The sequence below is a fragment of the Macrotis lagotis genome, chromosome 1, assembly GCF_037893015.1.
Source record: "Macrotis lagotis isolate mMagLag1 chromosome 1, bilby.v1.9.chrom.fasta, whole genome shotgun sequence".
NCBI lineage: Eukaryota > Metazoa > Chordata > Mammalia > Peramelemorphia > Peramelidae > Macrotis > Macrotis lagotis.
In genome coordinates, this window is record NC_133658.1 from 109,819,283 (window position 1) to 109,838,822 (window position 19,540).

General features: G+C 39.8%; 1 protein-coding gene across 4 annotated transcripts in view; it reads right to left on the minus strand.

Annotated features, from left to right (window-relative positions):
* RTN4 (reticulon 4) overlaps positions 1 to 19,540 on the minus strand; it is a 140,231-nt gene that overhangs the window by 62,653 nt on the left and 58,038 nt on the right. Inside the window, exon 1 of one of the 4 annotated variants that reach the window (XM_074206275.1) lies at positions 1,433 to 2,266. The exons of 2 other annotated variants lie outside the window; for them this stretch is intronic. In XM_074206275.1, the coding sequence (XP_074062376.1) occupies positions 1,433 to 2,033 (601 nt within the window). In that variant the 5' untranslated portion in view covers positions 2,034 to 2,266. Of the gene's footprint in view, positions 1 to 1,432; positions 2,267 to 19,540 lie in introns of those variants that run through there. One more of the 4 variants, XM_074206301.1, reaches the window with a different exon arrangement.

Here is a 19,540-nt window from a genome sequence, read left to right on the forward strand (position 1 = left end):
ACAATGTGACCTTGATGAAGTCACTTTTCTTCTGAGAATTAGTTTTCCCTGTCTGTAAACTGAGGGTAATATCTTGGTAATAACTCTAATTCCTTATTCTAAAGTTCTAAGGTTTTATTGATAAATTTCAACAGGAAAATTAAATATATATAATGGCTGGTTCTTGATCCCTAAGTATGAGAGTTCAACTGATAAAATTGCTAACTGATAAAATTACTTCCTTTCCCAAGGAAACCTTGTATTAATACAAATCACATCAGCAAATAAATGAAGTTTCTTCCATTTTTTACAAACTTAAATTTCCTTTCAAAATGAGTTTGTGGCTAAGATGGAAGATTCCTAAAAAATTAAAAGTACTTCCTATTCAAGTATTAAAATAAAAAAGAGTTGAAGTAATCAAAGCTTTAAAGAATAAAATCCTTCAGTATTGTTTAACTAAAAAAATTCATTTCTACCTATCGATTCAATATAAAAAAAATTCCTGTTTTTTTAAAATCCTGCATGATAAATGCCTGCAAACAAAGAAAAATGTTTTAAAATGGACCACTACCCAAAGCGTCATTGATATCCCCAAAATGCTTTTTGCTTCTTGCCTGACTGGGTCTAATCAAAGAATCCACAGGTTTGGGGGTTTGGAGTTTTTTCTGCTTTTGTTTTTTAGTGGGTCAACCATTTTGCCTTTTTCTTTTTTTCCCTTCAAGAGCACAGAAGACACAGGGAAGGGGCTGAATACGCCTAAGGTTGAACAAATCGCCCCACGCTGCGGCAGAGAGAACTGGCAGGTCCGCCGCTCCTCCTCCAAAGGCACGACCCGGCAGTCAGAGGGCGGGGTGGACGCCGCGGGCACGGACGCCGCGGGCACGGGGCTGCGGGCACGGACGCTGCGGGCACGGACGCCGCGGGCACGGACGCCGCGGGCACGGGGGCTGCGGGCACGGACGCCGCATCACAGCGCATCGCATCAGTCGGACAGCGGGGCGGTGGCGCCGGCTCGGCCGCGGCCGCCCCTCCCCAGCCCCGCCCCTCGCCGCCGCTGGAGGCGCTGTCGAGGCGGCCACGCCGCGGGCCGGGCTGGAAAGCCGGGGGGGGGGGGGGGGGGGGGGGGGGCTGCGCCCCTCCCCGGGTCCGAGCCCGTCTAGCTTGATGCCCCTCCCCTCCCCCGCCTCGGCCCGCTCCGCGGCGGGGGCCGGGCCGGCTGGGTGAGGAGGCGCCCGCGCACACGCACACGCGGGCCCGCACACGCGCGGCCCCGCACACACGCACACGCGGCCCCGCACACACGCACACGCGGCCCCGCACACACGCGCGGCCCCGCACACACGCGCACGCGGCCCCGCACACACGCGCACGCGGCCCCGCACCCGCCGGGCCAGGCCCGCGCCCCACCTTCCTCCCTCTCCGGGCCCGGCCCGGCCCGGCGGCGCTCACTCACCCGCGGAGCCCGAAGATCCTCTGCGCTTGGGCGCGGCCGGCGTGGAGGGGGGCGCGGCGGGCGCCGGGGTGCTCGGGGTCCAGGCCGGGGGGCCCGCGGCGGGCGCCGGGGGGCTCGGGGTCCAGGCCGGGGGGCCCGCGGCGGGCGCCGGGGGGCTCGGGGTCCGGCCGGGGGGCCCGCCGGGGGGCTCGGGGTCCAGGCCGGGGGGCCCGCGGGGGGCGGCGGCGGGGGCCGGGCGGGGGGCTCGTCCTCCTCCGCGGGGGCCGGCCGGGGCTGCCGCTCGGCGGGGGGGCGCGGCGGGCAGGGGCCCGCGGGGCGCCGGCGGCACCGCCTCGTCCTCCGAGTCCAGCAGGGGCGCGGCGGGGCCGGCGGGCGCGGCGGGGGCCGGCGGGGCCGCGGCCATGCCGGGGGCCGGCTTCCTCTGCAGCACCTCCAGCTCCTCGTCCTCCTCCTCGTCCTCCTCCTCCTCCTCTTCCTCCTCCTCCTCCTCCTCCTCGGGCTCCGTCACGAACTGGTACTTGAACTCCGGCTGAGGCCGGGCCGGGCCCGCGGCGGCGCCCGAGGACGAGGAGACCAGGGGAGACTGGTCCGGGTCTTCCATGGCCGGGCTAGGAAGGATGCCGCCGCCGCTGCGGGCCGGGAGGCAGGACGCGGGCCGGGGAGGGCTGCTCCACCCGAGGCCCGGGGAGGCTCCGCGAGGACCGGAGGCGCGGGGCGAGCGAGAGCCGGAGAGCGGCGGCGGGGCGCGGCGGCTGCGGCTGCGGCTGCCGGAACAATGAGCGGCTCCTCCCGTCCGCGCCCTGCGCCGCGCCGCCTCCGGCCCGCCCCGGCGCCGCCGCCCAGACCGCGCGGGGACGGGAGGGGGAAGCGCGCCCGCGGCGGCAGGCCGCGCCCGCGGCGGCAGGCCCCGCCCCCGGCGGCAGGCCCCGCCCCCGGCCCGCCCGGGTCGGCGCGCCTCGAGCCGGGGAGGGGCGGGCCCGCGGAAAGCCTGGGCCAATGGGTGGCGGGATGCGGGGAAAGAGCGGCCGGAGCCCCCAATGGGAGCCAGAGGCGGAACCAACGGGCGGAGCGTGCTGCGGAGAGAGAGGAGGAAGAGAGCGAAGCCCTGGGCGGGGCTCGGCCCCCGGGATGCCGCCCCCGGGGATGCCGCCCCCGGGGATGCCCGCCCGGGCCGGAGCTGGCCACCCGCGGGGACCGGCGGGTTTAGCGGTTAGAGGGTGGGACTGTTCGCCGCCATGTGGACCAGGGGCACTTTTAGAAGGGAAAAACGGAACAAAAAAAAAAAAGATGTACCGGGGTCGGGAGGCGGGGAAGGTCTCTTTTTGAATTAAATAATAGAATGAAAAATCAAATGCCAAAGTGACTTCCCCCTCCCCCGCTGACCACATTCAGAGACCCAGGCCCGGCCCCGGGATGGCTCGGGACGGCGACGGGAGAAGCCAAAGCTCGGAGGGGCGGAGGGCGGAGGGCGCGGCCGGTCCCTTGCACCGGCACATGGCGGGAGAGGAGGCCGCGAGGGCAGGGCAGGGCTGGGCAGGGGCCGGGGGCGCCCCGCGCCCCCCAACAGGGAGAAGCTGCCTCGGGGCCCGGGAGCTCGCCCGCTTCTACAGCTCATTAGCGAGGGGGCCTGGCCCCGCTTCACTGCCTACAGTGTTTGACATTTAGAGACATTGTACAGACAAGAATCAAAACCCAGAAATGTCATTTTTAAAAAAAACTATCCGATGTAGTCTTCATTTCCTAGGGTATCTGACCCTCTCATAATTGAAGAGCTCCCGTGGCCTCTGGGAATTGCTGCTTATTCAACATGGGCTTTTATAAACAAAACTATCAAAAATTCATTCTTCTAACCTCAATTGACTCAAGCTTAAGTTGACCGGGCCAGTTCAGCCCAGGAAGAGAGAATATTAAATAAGATATCTCCTCTTCCTTCCACCCACCCCCCTTTCTTTTCAGGGATGTGAGAATAATAAATATTTCCATCTGGCCAGATCAGTTATCTGAGGCAGATAAACATAAATTTCGAAACTTTATGGCCCAGTACTTGTCTTCCCACAACTGTAAATTCAATGATTCCATTCAACAAACAAATCATTTCATATTAATTTTGTATTTTTCTCTATGTACTTGTACATAAAAGTGCATTTTCTCCTATTTGGGCCTTCATTTTTGGTTTTGTACTCCCAGTACATAGTACTATGTAAATTCTCATGGACTAATTGATGATCAGCACCATCCTAGACTTGGCTATACAAAGATGAAAAAAAAAACCTCTATTGCCTTTGTCATCATAACAAGAGAAATGAACCTAATGGTCATCTAGTCCAACCCCTTTGTTTCACAGTGGAAGAAACTTGAAAGGGATACTTAGTGATTTATTCATGATTACACAGGTGAGTTTGGAACCCAGGGTCTCTGGCCTCAGAACTAGTGCTCTTTCCATGACACCAGAACCAATTGGGAGAACACCATGGACACAAGTAGGATGCAGTTGATTTATGAAAAAAAAAACAGGAGAGATTCAAAGGACTGCAAGAAACTTTAAAGAGAAAAATCACTTTCAGCTGGAGAATGGAAAGATCAGGGAAATCATCATGGTGGAAGTGAGACCCAAGCTGGACCTTGAAGAGAAAGGAGATTTATAGGTGAACATTGGGAGAGAACAAGCAAAGGACATGACATGGCCACATAGGACTTCTCTCTGTTGTCCTCTAAGTGATTAAAAATAGTTTTAGAAGAGAGGTGAAAAGGGCAACCAGAAACCTGATGGGATATCATAGATATCACAGATGGTCAATTCGATAAAGATTTACTAATCTACTACTATGTGATAGGCAGTATTCTAAGCTTTGGAATGCAAAAAGAAGCAAAAGACAGTCCCTGCCTTCAAGTAGCATACAATCTAATGAGGGAGGCAAAATGCAAAAAATATATACAAAGCAAGCTTGCCCAGCCATTACCCAATGAATGGGCATCTCAGTTTCCAACTTTTTGTCAACACAAAAAAGAGCTGCTATAAATATTTTTGTACATATAGGTCCTTTTACTTTTTCTTTTATTTCTTGGGATAAGCCTAGTAGTGATATTGCTGGATCAAAGGATAAGCATAGTTTTATAGCCCATTGGACATGGTTGCTAATTATTTGCCAGTGGTTGAACTAATTTCTAACTCTACCAGTACTGTCCCTATTTTCCATATCCCTCCAGCATTTGTCATTTAGCTTTTCTTTCAGGTTACCCAATCTGATAGGTATGAGGAGGTGCCTCAGGATTGTTTTAATTTGCATTTCTCTATAAAATAGTGATTCAAAGCATTTTTTTCATTTAACTACAAATAACTTTGTTTCTTCTGAAAATTTGCAGTTCACATCATTTGACTATCAATTGGGGAATGACTTATTTTGTTTAAAATTTGACTAAGTTACTTCTATGTTTGAAAAATGAAGCCTTTATCAGAAGTTTCCTGCTTTCCTTTTAATTTTTACAGCATTGGTTTTGATGATATAAAAAATTTCATTTCATATAATTATCCATTTTACTCCCTGAGATTTTCTCTCTCTCTTTTTTTGATCTTAAATTCTTTCCTTATCCATAGATCTGACATGAAATTTTCCATGCTCCCTTAACTTGCTTATAAAATTATCCTTTATGACCAAATCATTTATCCATTTTGACTTTATCTAGATATTTGATGTAATTGGTCCATGCCTAGTTTCTACCAAACTGCTTTCCAGTTTTCCCAGCAATTTTTGTCAAAAAGTGAGTTCTTGTTCCCCAAAGCTTGGATCTTTGGGCTTATCAAATACTAGATGACTGTGATCATTTAATACCATATACTGTGTACCTAATCTATTCCACTAATCCACCACTGTATTTTTAGTAGAAGAAAAAGAGACTGGGCACATGGTAACCTTCTTCAACTATTTGATTCAATACAATGTAAAAGAGGAGACACTTGTTCTTTAATCAATCAATAAACTTATATTAAACACCTACTTTAGACACTGGTGATAAAAAAAAAAGAGACAAAAGACAGTCCCTGCCCTTTAGGAATTCACAGTAAAATGAGGGAGATAGCTCTATACAGGATAAATATGAATTAAGAAAGGAAAAAGCACTAGAATTAAAAGGTGTTGAGGAAAGCTTCTGATAAAAGATTGTATTTTAGTTGGTATTTAAAGGACATCAGGGAAGTCAGTGGTCTGAGCCGAGAAGGGTGAGTACTTCAGGCCGGAGGAACACCTAGAGAAAATGCCCAGAGCTGAGAAATAGGGTGTCACTGGGAGAAGAGTACAAGGCAGATAGTGTTGTTGATGTTTGTCCTTCAGAAGGGTGATGTCTTGACTTGCAAGTGAATTGAATTTAAGTGAGGCAGGGCTGTGCAATCTTTAGCCTCACTCTATCCTCCTATCATCTGAGATAAGAAACCTGGGAAGATGAGGATTGGGGAGGAAGGGTTATGAAGAATGCCTAACAGAACATTTTCTATTTGATCCTGGGGACAATAGGGAGACACTGCAGTTATGTCACTGTTTGCCTGAAGAAGACTGAAGAGTAGGATCTATGGGTGAAACTTACAAATAGGCAAAAGAACTTAATTTGGGCTTTATAATGGGTTTCCTGTTACTAAAGATCTTTTTTAAAGACCAAATGCACACTTGCCAAGTATTCTGTAGTTGAATTCTTTTGAAGTCCCTTTCAACCCTAAAATTCTGTGAAAAATGTATCTAATTATAACTAGAGTGAGAAAGCAAGGGAAAAGAGAGCTCAGGATAGAGAGGAAATGATAGAAAGACAAGATATGAAATTTTCCCTTTAAATAAAAGACATGCTAAATATTTGCTTCCCTCTAGTAATTTATTATTGTTCTAAATTTTTCTTTGAAATTTTAATATGAAATTAATTCTTAAAAGCTCATGAAATACATTTCTAAATTATGTATCAAATTCAAGGAGGAAAAGAAATTTACACACAAAAAATTAAGTTTATCCACCAGTACCTATATCCAGGAGAGATACAGCAATGAAATCAAACTAATTAAACAGGAGAAAAGTTGTCTGAATTGTCTTTAGGAAATTGCAAAGCTTTAAAGCCCAAATTTCTCCAGAAACAAAGGCACACCTTTTAAAAAAAAAGTGTTGCTGTGTGGCCAGCACAATATCCAAACAATTAAAAATGCATATCTCATAAAGAAGATAAGCTGGTCTCAAGGTTCAGTTAAAGAGCCCATGGGCTCTACCAGTATCTTCACAGTCAGAAAAAGTTAGGCCCTTCCCATGCTGGGTGGATCCCCTGCTTTAAACTTCTGGAAGAATATGGATAATAGTTGTAGAGGAATGGTTGCCATGGATAGGCTGCAATCCATATTAGCAGTTCCACTTGAATTGAAGACACAGATTCTCTCATATATATGCACATATATGTGCATATATATATATAGATATACATATATACATATTTCACATGCAGGTAAATAGATTCAAATAAGAAGGTACTAAATAAAAGTTCTTTGGTAAAATGTATTTTTCTATTAAGCATATGGGATACATAGTGGCAGTTCAACTTTTCCTACTTCTCGCCAAGAAAATTAATTTAACCTGAACCGCTAAAGTCCTTCTGAAATGTTCACTTATGAATACAGATTAGTGATGCAGCATAAGGAATTTCAGAGGGATTTCATCTATCAACTTCAGCTTAATTATGTAAGGTTCTTGCAGTCATATGTCTGCCTTTGTACTTGCTCCAGCCTAAATAGTCTCAAAGAGTTATTTTTCTCCATCCATCCATTAGTTTTATAAAAATATAATATATATCATAGAAAATGACAAATGTAATAATAGTCAATAACAATTAACATAAGGACAAAAAAACCCACAGTTCTTTCAATCTTTCCCCCACATCCCACCCCATCCACTCCACCAAAAAAAAACAAAGTAAAACACCTGAAATAATGATTAGAGTGATTAGGGGTCAAAAAGACTTGAGTTTGAATTCTGTCTCAGACATTTATTAGCTGAATGGTCTTTCACAAATCATTTTCTCTAAACCTCAATTTCCACATCTGTGAAATAAAAATAACAGTATCTATGGTATAGAGTTGACATGAGGATCAAATAAAAGAATACAGGTAAAAACATTTGCAAACCTTAGAGCACAATACAAATTTTAATTTTGATGATGACATATAATTTTATCTAGGTCCTATATGTTATATATATATATATATATATATATATATATATATATATATATATACATGTAAAATATATGTTACTTCTAAGGAATTAAAATTTTTAACTTGTGTCTAAGAGTAAAATTGAATCTGCATGCTATTAATAGTATAATTAAATAAAGGAAGAAAAAAGTGGTGTCTCTAGAACTAAAAGGTGTGAAGAGAGTTTAAGAATCACAAAATTTGTAATAGACAAAAGCCTGTAATAAAAATAATTTTATTGTAATCCACAAAAACATCTGAAAACAGATCACTTGATTTGTTAGAGTCATTTGGGAAGAGAAGTAGCTGGAATGTTGTGGAAAGACCAATGGATTAGAATTAAAAGACCTGACTTTTGAGTTCTGCCCCTTACTAATTTATAAATTTGGACAGTCAAATTTCCAAATCTGTTTAGATTCAGGCTTTAGGTTAAATAATTCTAAGATCCCTTCCAGGTTTCATATTCCATAATATGGGAATAGTTAGAAGCAAAATACAAATTCTATCTGGCATATACTTAATAAAATACTTGTTGGCTATTCAATCATGATAATTTCTGATGTGTTCATTGAGTGAACATTATCTTTTATATTATCTTGACAGATTTCAAAAATTGTCTCATATGTGCAAAGATATTTATTACAGTTCTTTTCGTGATGGAAAGAATTGGAAATTGACGGGATGTCCATCAATTAGAGAATGACTGAACACATTGTGGTATATGAATGTAATGAAATGCTGTTATTCTATAATAAATGAGGAGGCGGATTTCAGAAAAATCTGGACTTAAATGAACTCATGCTGAATGAAGTGAATGGGAGAATACTATATACAGCAATAGCAATATTGTATGATGATCAACTCTGATAAAGTTAGCTCTTCTTAGCCATACAGCAATCCAAGACAATTCTAAAGGACTTGTGAAAGAAAATGCATCCATGTCCAGAGAAAGAATTTTGCAGTCTGAATGCAGATAAAAGCATACTATTTTCATTTTTTAAATTTGTTTTTTGTTTTTTTCTTTCTACTGCTTTCCCCTTTAGTTCTGATTCTTTTTTTCACAACATAACTAATTCAAAGATATGTTTGACATGATTGTATATGTATAACATATATCAGACTGCTTGCTACCTTGGGGGGGTGAGTAAATTTGGAACTCAAAAATACTACAAAAATGAATTGAAAACTATTCTTAATTAATTAGTAATTAGGAAAAAATACTATTAAGATAAAAAAGAATTAAAAAATTGTAGTATAGGGGCAGCTAGGTGGCACAGTGGATAGAGCACCAACCCTGGAGTCAGGAGTACCTGAGTTCAAATGCGACTTTAGACACTTAATAATTACCTAGTTGTGTGGCCTTGGGCAAGCCATAACCCCATTTGCCTTGAAAAAACCTAAAAAAAAAATTGTAATATATACAGACTACTAAATATTCTGGTTTGGCTCTTGTATCAGAGTACTGCCTAAGGTTTATTCTATCTGATATAATAATAATATTAATAATAATAATAATAGCTAGCACTTGCATAGCATTTTTCAGATTTGCAAAGTATTCCCATGTGATCCTCACAAAATTCTAGTGAGGTAGATGCTTCCATCATCATCTCATAGATAAGGAAATTGAGACTAAGAGAAGTTATAACTTTTCCAGGATCATACAGCTAGCTAGTGTCCAAGGTAGGATCTGAAGTTAGATCCTCCTAATTCCAAGTTAACTAGGTGGATGATGACAATGTTTTTCTTTCTTTCTCAAAGAATAGCATGACATCAAGGAGCTGATACCATGACAAGCACATGGAATTGGATTTGAGTGAGGGGCTGTTGTGCTAAGTCCCCAGCCTCACTTCCTCCTCCAGAGTCATCTGGGTCCAGCAGCCAAATATGAATCAAGACAACTGGAGATGGTTCTGGGTGCAAGACAATTAGAGTAGATAGAGCAGTGGCGATAGTGCTGAGCCTAGAATCAGGAAGACCTGAGTTCAAATCTGTCATTAGCTATGTGACCCTATGCAAGTTATTAAACTTCTTTCGCCTTCACTTTACTCAACTTTAAAATAGCACCTATTTTAATAATAAGATTTGTTATGAGGATCAAATGATCCCTTTCCTTTTATTGGTGGAGACACAGTGAATAAAGCAGTGGGCTTGGAATCTTTCTGATTCATCTTGATGAGTGTAAACCCATCTCAGAAAGTTGGTGTCTGTGTGACCCCAGACCTTTGTTTGCCTCAGTTTCCTCATCTGTAAAATGAGCTGGAGAAGGAAATGGCAAATCACTCTAGTAGCTTTGCCAAGAAAATCTCAAATGGGATCACAGAGTGTTGGACACAACTGAACAACAAACTCCACCTCCAACACTGTACCACTTAAATATTCTTCTATGGTTCTATAGAGGTTGGGGAATGAGGTGACTATCTTGGAAACTAGAGTATAAATTACCTTCAAAGGGCATGGATTCCAATTCATACCTGAACAAGAATTCTCTATATGACACTCAACAAGGACTCCCTTTGGAGAACTCCAGTGAGAGGGACCTCACAGTCTCTCTCTCTCTCTCTCTCTCTCTCTGGCAAGGCAAGGGAGTTAAGTGACTTGCCCAAGATCACACAGCTAGGTAATTATTGTGTCTGAGGTCAAATTTTAACTCAAGTCCTCCTGACTCCGGGGTCAGTGCTGTATCCACAGCATTACCTAGCTGCACCAGCCTCATAATCTCTTAAGGAAGGCAAGTCTACTTTTACTTCACTCTAATTGTTAAGTTTTTCATCCATCAAGTCTAAATCTTCAGGGAGTTGGTCATACTGCAAATGCCAAATTTGAAGTCAGGAAGATCTTAAATTCAAATCTGGCCTCAGACACTTAGTAGCTCAGTCACTCTGGGCAAGTCACTTAACCTGTGTGCCTCAGTCTCTTCAACTGTAAAATGGGGATAGGATAACACCTACATTTCAGAGTTGTTGTGAGAATCAAATGAGATAATATTTGTAAAAAGTGCCTAGTACATTTACTGGAACATATTCCCTTCCCCCTAAATTTGCTTCTCTGCACATTCCTCTGAATCATTCCACCCTAGTCTTCTCCTCAGCAGCCAAGTCTAATCCTTCTTCCACATGACAGCCCAAATGCTTGAAAATTGCTATTACATTTTCTCTAGCTTGAAAAATAAAAGACATATATTACTAGTGCCTTTATCTGATCTTCATTTGGTCGCCCTTTTCTGGACACATTTCAACTTATCTAAACCCTTGGTAAAAAGGCTTTGCTCAGATCTGAGCCATATTTCAGATAAGGTCTGTTAAAGATTTAAACTCCACTTAGACTTTTGGGAAACACTTTATTGTATATAGTAACCTTAGATGCTATTCAAGTTGAGTACAAAGGACCAGAACAATATTTCACATTTATAGTACTACTACATATGAGGTCACCTTGCAAGGGAAAAACAATCCCCACCACTCCTTTATCAAGAGTGTGCTGGAACTAGTCATTAACTGACTCAAGAGAAACTATTATTTAAGGCAAATGCTACAAAGCAGGGCTTGCTTTATTGTTTTGCTGATTGCTCAGACTTAATGACAGTTTTAAACTTAAAAAAAAATTAAACTTAAAAGTTCATCATGTGTATATTTTTTCCCTAGAGAACTGATTGTTAAACTTTTACCAATCCATTCCCATTTAAGTTCCAACTTTCCTTCCCTTCCTCCAAGTGATGAGACTTAAAAAAACAGTCCTCATAACTTATTGTACTTTTAGGGCAAGGGTGGGGAACCTTTTTCCTGCCAAGGGCTATTTGAATATTTAAAACATCATTCAAAGATGATGTTTGATCAAATATTTAATTAATTCACCCCTAAAAAATTTCCTACATTTATTGAATTTCAAGTCCCTTCTTAAATTACCTTGGCAATGCCAGACCAATGCTGCCAGCTGGCCAGAGGTTCCTGTCCCTTTATGCTACTTCCAAGAGTAAAAGTCCTTAGGGGCTGGACAGTTACTTCAGATTGTAGCATTATCTTGAGACTGTGACTCCCAAGATGGAAAATTCAGGTTTGTTAATAATAAAAAACTAAAGTTTATATAGCATCTCACACATTATCTCATTTGATCCTCATAACAATTGGGAGGTAAGTGCTATTATTATCACCATTTTATAGATGAAGAAACTGAGGCAAACAGAGGTTAAGTGACTTCTTCAGCGTCCCCCAGCATCACAGCTTTGAGGTTAGAGCTGAATTCAAATCTTTCTGACTCTAGGTTCAGCTATCTATCCTCTGGACCATTCATATCACCATAGTCTCCATGGTCATAATATATATATCACCAAAGTCTCCACATAGTAACAGTGAAGGTCAAAGTCAAGATTGTTCCTCCTGGTCTTGGTCTGGAACCTCAATGTTTCTTGGTTTTGGCAACCAAAACACCCAGCTTAATCCAGATCCTGAACTTGGTCAGGAACTCCTCCAGTGAATGACCCACTGCTGCCAATTTATATTCTTGACATTTTCATCCCCTGAAATTTCTTCCAGTCCCTTCCTCGGCTTCTTTTCTCCACTACTATCATCCCTGGAGCTGCATCATTTGCTGAAGAGATCATGTCTAAGTAGCCTCTTTTGCCTCCTTTATGTCTAGCCCCTTTGAAAGTATAGCCTCTTTTTAGCAGTCAAACCCAGGGGAACTGTTCAGTTTTGTAAGCCAGCTATGGATCTGAGTCAATGAAACGCATTAAGTACTTGTCAAGGAAACACGAGAGAGGATGGGTTCTCCAGGGGCATGACTAGGTGGTACCCATTACATTTGAAATTATCAGGTCAATTTGTATTTTGTTCCCTTACTTTCCAAATTGCTTACTAAGAAACAACATTAGGTAAATTTAAGATCACTTCATTTGAATCTTAACTATAATTAAATGTGCTGATTTATGAAATCACATTAGAATTTTAAACTCTCCAAAATTCTGTCATTAGTATGGAACTACAACTATGTATAACTATCTTGTCCAGTCATGCAAACTGGCATTACTCTTCTGCTAAAAAAGTCATAAAATAGAGAAGTCATTCACATGGAAAATTCCCATCATCTCTATTCTCTAATAGACATTTCCTTAGGCTGTTGAATTATTTATTGTCTCTCTGATGCTGATATGAAAAGCATTCTTTGTGAAAAAAAATTTACTCATAACTTTTGTTTATACATTACTTTCCTTTCTAAATATATCCCTTTTCTCTCCCTCATCACTTATAACAATGAATTTTTTTAAAAGAAAAAGGAAAAAAGTTCAGCTAAAAGAAATTCAACACATCACTAGAGTCTGACAATATATGTCCACACCTGTAGTCTTCCATCTCCTCAAAGAAAGGAATGAATAAAGTGCATTTTCTCAGTTTTTCACTTCAGCCAAATTTCTTGGTCAGCTTAATTATACTATGTTTACTTCATTTTTTAAATTTATATTTTTAAGTCATTGTATATTTTGCTTTCCTGATTCTGCTTATTTCACTTTGTATCAGTTCTTATAAATCTTCTCAAGTTTCTCTTCTTGAAAACTGGAGAAGAGGAAAAGAGAGAAACTCAAAATCTGATATGATTTGTGCGTACACATTCAAGCAAAGTTTTCAAAATCTGAAAATTACAATTTTCAGAAGAAAAAAGATTTAAAGAAAAGAGGAGTTTTAAAGAAGAAGTGAGTCACGGGGGTTGGTGACTCCCTGCTGAGGGGTTCTGAGACAGCTCTTTGTCAGACCTATAACTACAATAGAGAAGTTTATTGTCTTCCTAGAGCATGTATCCAGTATATGGCAGAGAACCACCCCCAGCCCCCACTTGACAAACCTAATGACTACTACTACTACTTTCTTTTTTTTTATTGATATTTTATTTTTCTAATTAAAAGTTATAAAAATTTTTCAAAATTCATCCACATGAATATGCATATTTTTAAGATACATAATTTCCTTCTACCCTCCCTTCCCACCCCCTCCCCTCAGTGGCAAGCGGTCTGGCAAATATTGTACATGTACATTTGTGTTTAGCATGTTTACAGATTAGTCATTTTCTGTATGAGGAATTAGATTAAGGAGAAAAAGAGAAAACCATTAAGGGAAAGAAAAGCATAAGAGAAACTTTTAAAAAGTGAATGTAGTGTTCATTCAGATTATGTGGTTTTTTGCTTTGTTTTGCTTTGTTTTTCTTCCTCTGGATGTGGATAGCATTATCCATATTAGATCTCCTAGGGTTGTCCTAGCTCTCTGAACTTCTGAGAGGAGCTACATCTAACAAGGGTGATCAACTCACAATTTTATTGTTAATGTATACATTTGTTCTCTTGGTTCTGCTTCCTTCACTCAGCATGAGTTCCTGTAATTCATTCCAGGTTTCTCTAGAGTCCAACAATTCATGGTTTCCTATAGAACAACTGTACTCCATAATATTCATATACCATAACTTGTTCAACCATTTCCCCAATTGGTAGACATTCATTCAATTTCCAATTCCTTGACACTACAAAAAGAGCTGCTATGCGTATTTTGGAACATGTAGGACTTTTTCCATTTTTTATGATTTCTTTTGAATATAGGTCTGGTATTGGTATAGCTGGGTCAAAGGGTATGATTAGTTTTATTGCTCTTTGGGCATAGTTCCATATTGCTCTCCAAAATTGTTTGGTTCAGTTCACAATTCCACCAACAAAGCATTAATGTTCCAGTCCTCCTGCAACCTCTCCAACATCAATCATTTTCCCTTTTTGTTATCTTAGACAATCTGATAGGTGTGAGGTGATACCTCATAGTTGTTTTAATTTGCAGACAACTACTACTTTCAATGTTTTATGTGAATCCAAATGACAAATATTATGAAATCTTGGCCAAGAAATTTAAGACCTTGGGGGCATAGATGGTTTTTAATCACTCCTTGAAGGCAAGGACCTCAGAAGAGCAAGGCAGATTTGGAAAATTAACAGTTGATTGCAAAAATGTCTAAAAATGGAACTTGTATTTCTGGTTCTTAGTTCAAAAAATCTAAGAACAACTAACCTGGTTTGGATATGATTAGAACATAAATCTCATCAAAAGGATGAAAATTGAAAAGCATTAGGGAGGGAGAAAACTACATTTATCAACATAACTGGATTCTACAGAGTAGGAAGATTATAGGGAGAACAGAAGTCAAGAAGTTCCAAAATTCTCAAAAGACAAAATCATGGTGTCCAGCAATAAAAATGCCTGGTCCCAGGTAACTATAAAGAAATTCATAAAGTAAGAGTGAGAAGCAAGGCAAAGTATGCAAGGTGGCAAAGTTGACCCCATAGAAACTATTGAGACTTAGTGGGATAAGACCTATGATTGGAATATTCATAAACTCTAGAAAGGTTTGTTTATTCAACAGGAACAATTTAAGTAAGTTGTAAAAGGAGAGAATAATAAAAACTCATGTGAGGAAATTACCAAATGGTAGGTATGTGATTGAGAGCATTTTAGTAATTTTCAAAAAAGATAGAAACAAAAACATTGTTATGAGTTTATTATAGACCACTTTTAAAGAAAGAAAGAAAATATAAGTATTTTAGGAAATACCATAAGTTTAGAATGAGTGAATAGTATTGAAGTAAGAAGTGATGTGAAAATTTTATTATCCAGACAACTATACAAACTCTTACTCAGACAAAAGCAGTAATAATTTCCTGGTATAATAACTTCTTTATGAGATTATCCTCTCTCCTAGAATGTGGTTCTCATCCATAAGAAAGAATAATTTGTTAGATTTTGTGATAGAGAAGAAGAAAACAAGGTGCAGTCTAAAATGCCCCCCAAATTTAAACAAATGAATGAATCACAAGGGTTAATTGTGCCCTGTTTCTCCCAGAATGTCTATTTAAGGTGGTCCCTAAGGTGGTTACATCTCTTCCAGGTAAAGAAATCCTCTTCTCAGAACTAGGTACCTTCCCATCCTAGACCCCACCCCACCTCTTTCTAGATTCCTTTGGTGTGTAGTCTTCCCCTATTAGATTGGAAGGTCCAAAAGGGCTGAAGCTGTCTTTTTCCAATTTATATTCCCAACACTCACCACAAGACCTGGTGCTTAATAAAGGTTCTTAATAGACTGACATGAGTGACAGTTTGGCAATGATATATGCATCCCTAAAATTTGTTAAACACTACTAATGATTGTGTGTATCCTCCAAATCTTATAAGCAACTGACAAACACTCATGGATTATACTGAGAAACTAAAGTTTTGATTGATAGTTTCCTTTCATCATTAGCTTTAATCAGAACTTAGAAGCAATTTATAACCACCCTTAGACAGAACCATAAAAATCTACTAGAGGCCCCAGACATCAGCTTCCCCCTAGGTCTCATCTAGGATAGACTCCAGGCTTTCCCACACTTGGAGCTGTGGGTATTCCATATTTGTTTCCCGATTAATGTTTGCTTGCAAGAATGCTACCTTGAAGGGAGACAAGTGGCCTCTGGCTGAATAGAGAGGGAATCCTATCATGAATCCCAGGTACAAGACGTAATTACTAGGACCCTTTGGAATCAAACTGGTGATTGTTCCTAGAGGATCTGATGTTTGTATTATTGAATACTAAAATTTAATAGCACGCATTATGAATCAGTCAATCAACTGGTATTTATTAACTGTTTTCAATATGTTATATCTATCCTATGCTAAGCTTTGGGAATAAAAAGAAAGGCAAATATCAGACAGTCTGCCTTCAAGAGACTCACCATCTAATAGGGGAGGCAACCTTCAATGATAAGTGTAAGCTTTATCAGTGTCCATTCAATAATGGACAATGATTCAATAAATCACTTTGGGGTGCTTTGTATTATAGTCTCTCATAAACTTAAAGAAAATTATTATTTCTTCTCAACCTTTCCTACAGAAGGCTTTAAAAAAAGGGTTTTTTTTAGTCTTTTTTCCCAGAGATCCCATTCTTGTGTAATCATTCCTTTTTTTGTTCTAATTTTCTCATAAAATTAACTTTAAAACTATAAGTGCCTGAAGTAACCAGCTCTATTTTTATTTATAATAAGGTAAACTGATTAATTTAAGACTAGATAGACAATATGTACACTTCCATTAAACTAGTGGCTCCAATTTTTTCCCACAACAGACTTTTTATCAGTTGATAATAAGTTGACAAAATGACTGACTGAATTTTTACTCTTTTCTCTAAACTTGCCCCATCCAAATTCAATTCATCTATATTTTTAATAAGTGAACCACAAGCCATTGAAGGTATAAATATTAAAAACTTCACACTTCCTGTTCACAAAGAGTTTGCAATCAAAGAGGGAAAATAAAACACATAATAGGGATTTCTTTTTCCCATACCTCAATAACCTCAGAGAACCCATATTTGTTGATTAAATCAACCAAAGAAATAAACTAGGCAGAAACAAAGCATAGATATCTCTACTGAGTCAGTCATAGATGAGGAGAAATTACATTTCAGAGGTAAGTAGTAGAATAAATTCAATCTACAGATGAAGCAGTTAATAAAATTAGTGAAATGGGTAAACTACAGAGAGAGACTATGTCCTAATTATCTATGATTTCATCAAGATAGAGAACTTTCTATGCCAATGTTTTATGTTCAATCATTTTTCATCATATCCTACTCCTCATGACCATAGGATTTTCTTGGCAAAGATACTGAGAGGTTTGATATTTTCTTCTCCAGTTTATTTTATAGATGAGGAAACTGAGGCAAATAAAGTTAAGTGACTTGCTCACTTATAACTAGTAAGCGTCTGAGGTCAAATGTGAACTCAAGAAGATGAGTCTTTCTGACTTCAGGGGCTTTATCTACTGTGCCACCCTAGGGATTGTCTATACCAATTTAGAAACAGTTGGGCTGAAATTGGGAAGCTGTGAGTTCAAATCCAGATTCTGATACTAGCTGTGTGGCTATGGGCAAATAACATAAACTCTCTGGAAATTCCCACAGGTCACTTAGGTCTCAATTGTTCTTGACTCAGTAGATGAGTCCTAGAGAAATTGCTTGAAGGACAGAGACCTTGGAACTTTCCCAAGGTCACAGGTAGTAAGTGAATTTGAAAGGTGGTGGCAGTTTACTAAGTGGAAGCAGGACTTGATTCTAAATTCAGCATTTTATTTATTATGCTAAGCTGCCTATATATATATATACATATATATATATATATATGTATATATATATATAAACTAATATATATTTTTATCTATTCTATGTTCTAACAATTCATAGTATATATTAGTAGTCCCTTTATAACAAGAATTGACTAAAGAATGACTTATTATATTGTATTTTACTTTTCTTTAAGAATTTTAACTTGAATTCTAAGTTTACAGTCAACCAGAATTTATTTAGCACCTAGTGTTTGCTAGGCACTGAGTTGGAGATAGAAAGGCAGAAACCAGTCCTTGTTCTCAATGAACTCATAGTATTCTCATAAAGGAGACAACATGCAAACAGCTATATACATAGACAAAGATATGCAGGATAAATTACAAGTACTTTCAGAGAGAAAGCATTAAGTTTAAGGAGGGAAAGGTTTGCTTCAGAAGGTGGGAATTTAGCTGATATTTGAAGGAAGCCTGGGAAGCCAGGAGGCAGAGAGAAAGACAGAATTCCAGATCTGGGAGTCTGCCAGTGGAAATGCCCTCGCAGTTTGGAAATGGAGTGTTGTGTTCCAATAACAACTTGTTCTTGAAATTAAAAAAAAACCCAGAGCCATAATGCTAACTTCAATCAACATATTATCTTTATATATATATATATATTCCAAATTCAGTTTCAAGGAGAGAATGGGTATTTTTAATGAAGATTTGCTAAAGGCTTAGAAAAGGTGAGTAACTTAACTATGGCCACATACCAATAAGAATCAGTGGTATGGTTTGAATCTAGACCAAATCAAAGTATGATCCACTCAGCTTTTTTTGTCCTCTGAAGGAATAATTCTTCATTTATTCTTCCCTTTTAGAAATAGTTCCTTGAATTTCTATGTCCTTAGGTGAATCAAAATTTCCATTTTTACTTAGTTCTGTTCTGTACTCTAGAAAAAACTTTCTAAGTGTTGAAAAGGAGTTGTTATGTTATTTCAGTAGATTCTATCCATGTTCTTGTATCTCCTGAGATTGTTTCTATGATTCAGGCAAAACATTAATTGGAAGATGAAGGAGCACTCACTGAAATTTGTAAGTTGTTATAAATTTAAAAAGTGGAAATACATTTGGGATATGGGGAGAAGAGAATAGAGAAAGGAATAATCTTCAGGATAATATGGGTCAATCAAAAGACAGATAAGGAGAATCCTTCCTCACTCCAGTGACCTTGATAGCCACAAAGATACCAATCCCTAAAAGCTCTCTTCATCAATCCTCCAGCTTCAATTATAGTCCTGAATCTGAGTAAATTATGCTCTGTTTTAAGGACCTAAAATGTTAAGACAGGAGGAAGAAGGATGCTGATGCCTTTCAATTATCTCTGATGTTATATAAGCAATATAAGAAAGCAAACCAATTAATATTAGCAATACTTGTGGTAATAAGTAATATTTAATGATAATTTTGAATAATTATTATTATTTTTATAACCTTAACATCCAGATAAACATTTAAAATGTTATTTTGAAAGTGATAAAAAAACATATGTAGGCATATGTATATATTATTCATTGTCACCAGAAGTCAGAGAGGGAGAATCATAATATTACATTACATTCTCTTTAATCAGGCTTGTCCTTCAGAAAGGTGAAACTAGGCAGTACTCCATGCTATGGCATTATTTAAAAGGTTACAATTTAACTCAATCTCCTAAGTATATGCAAAAAAATTTCCAAATCAATTTACATTTTTATGGTCCAATTTTTTTAATTTAAATTTCAAAATTTTCAATTAACAAGC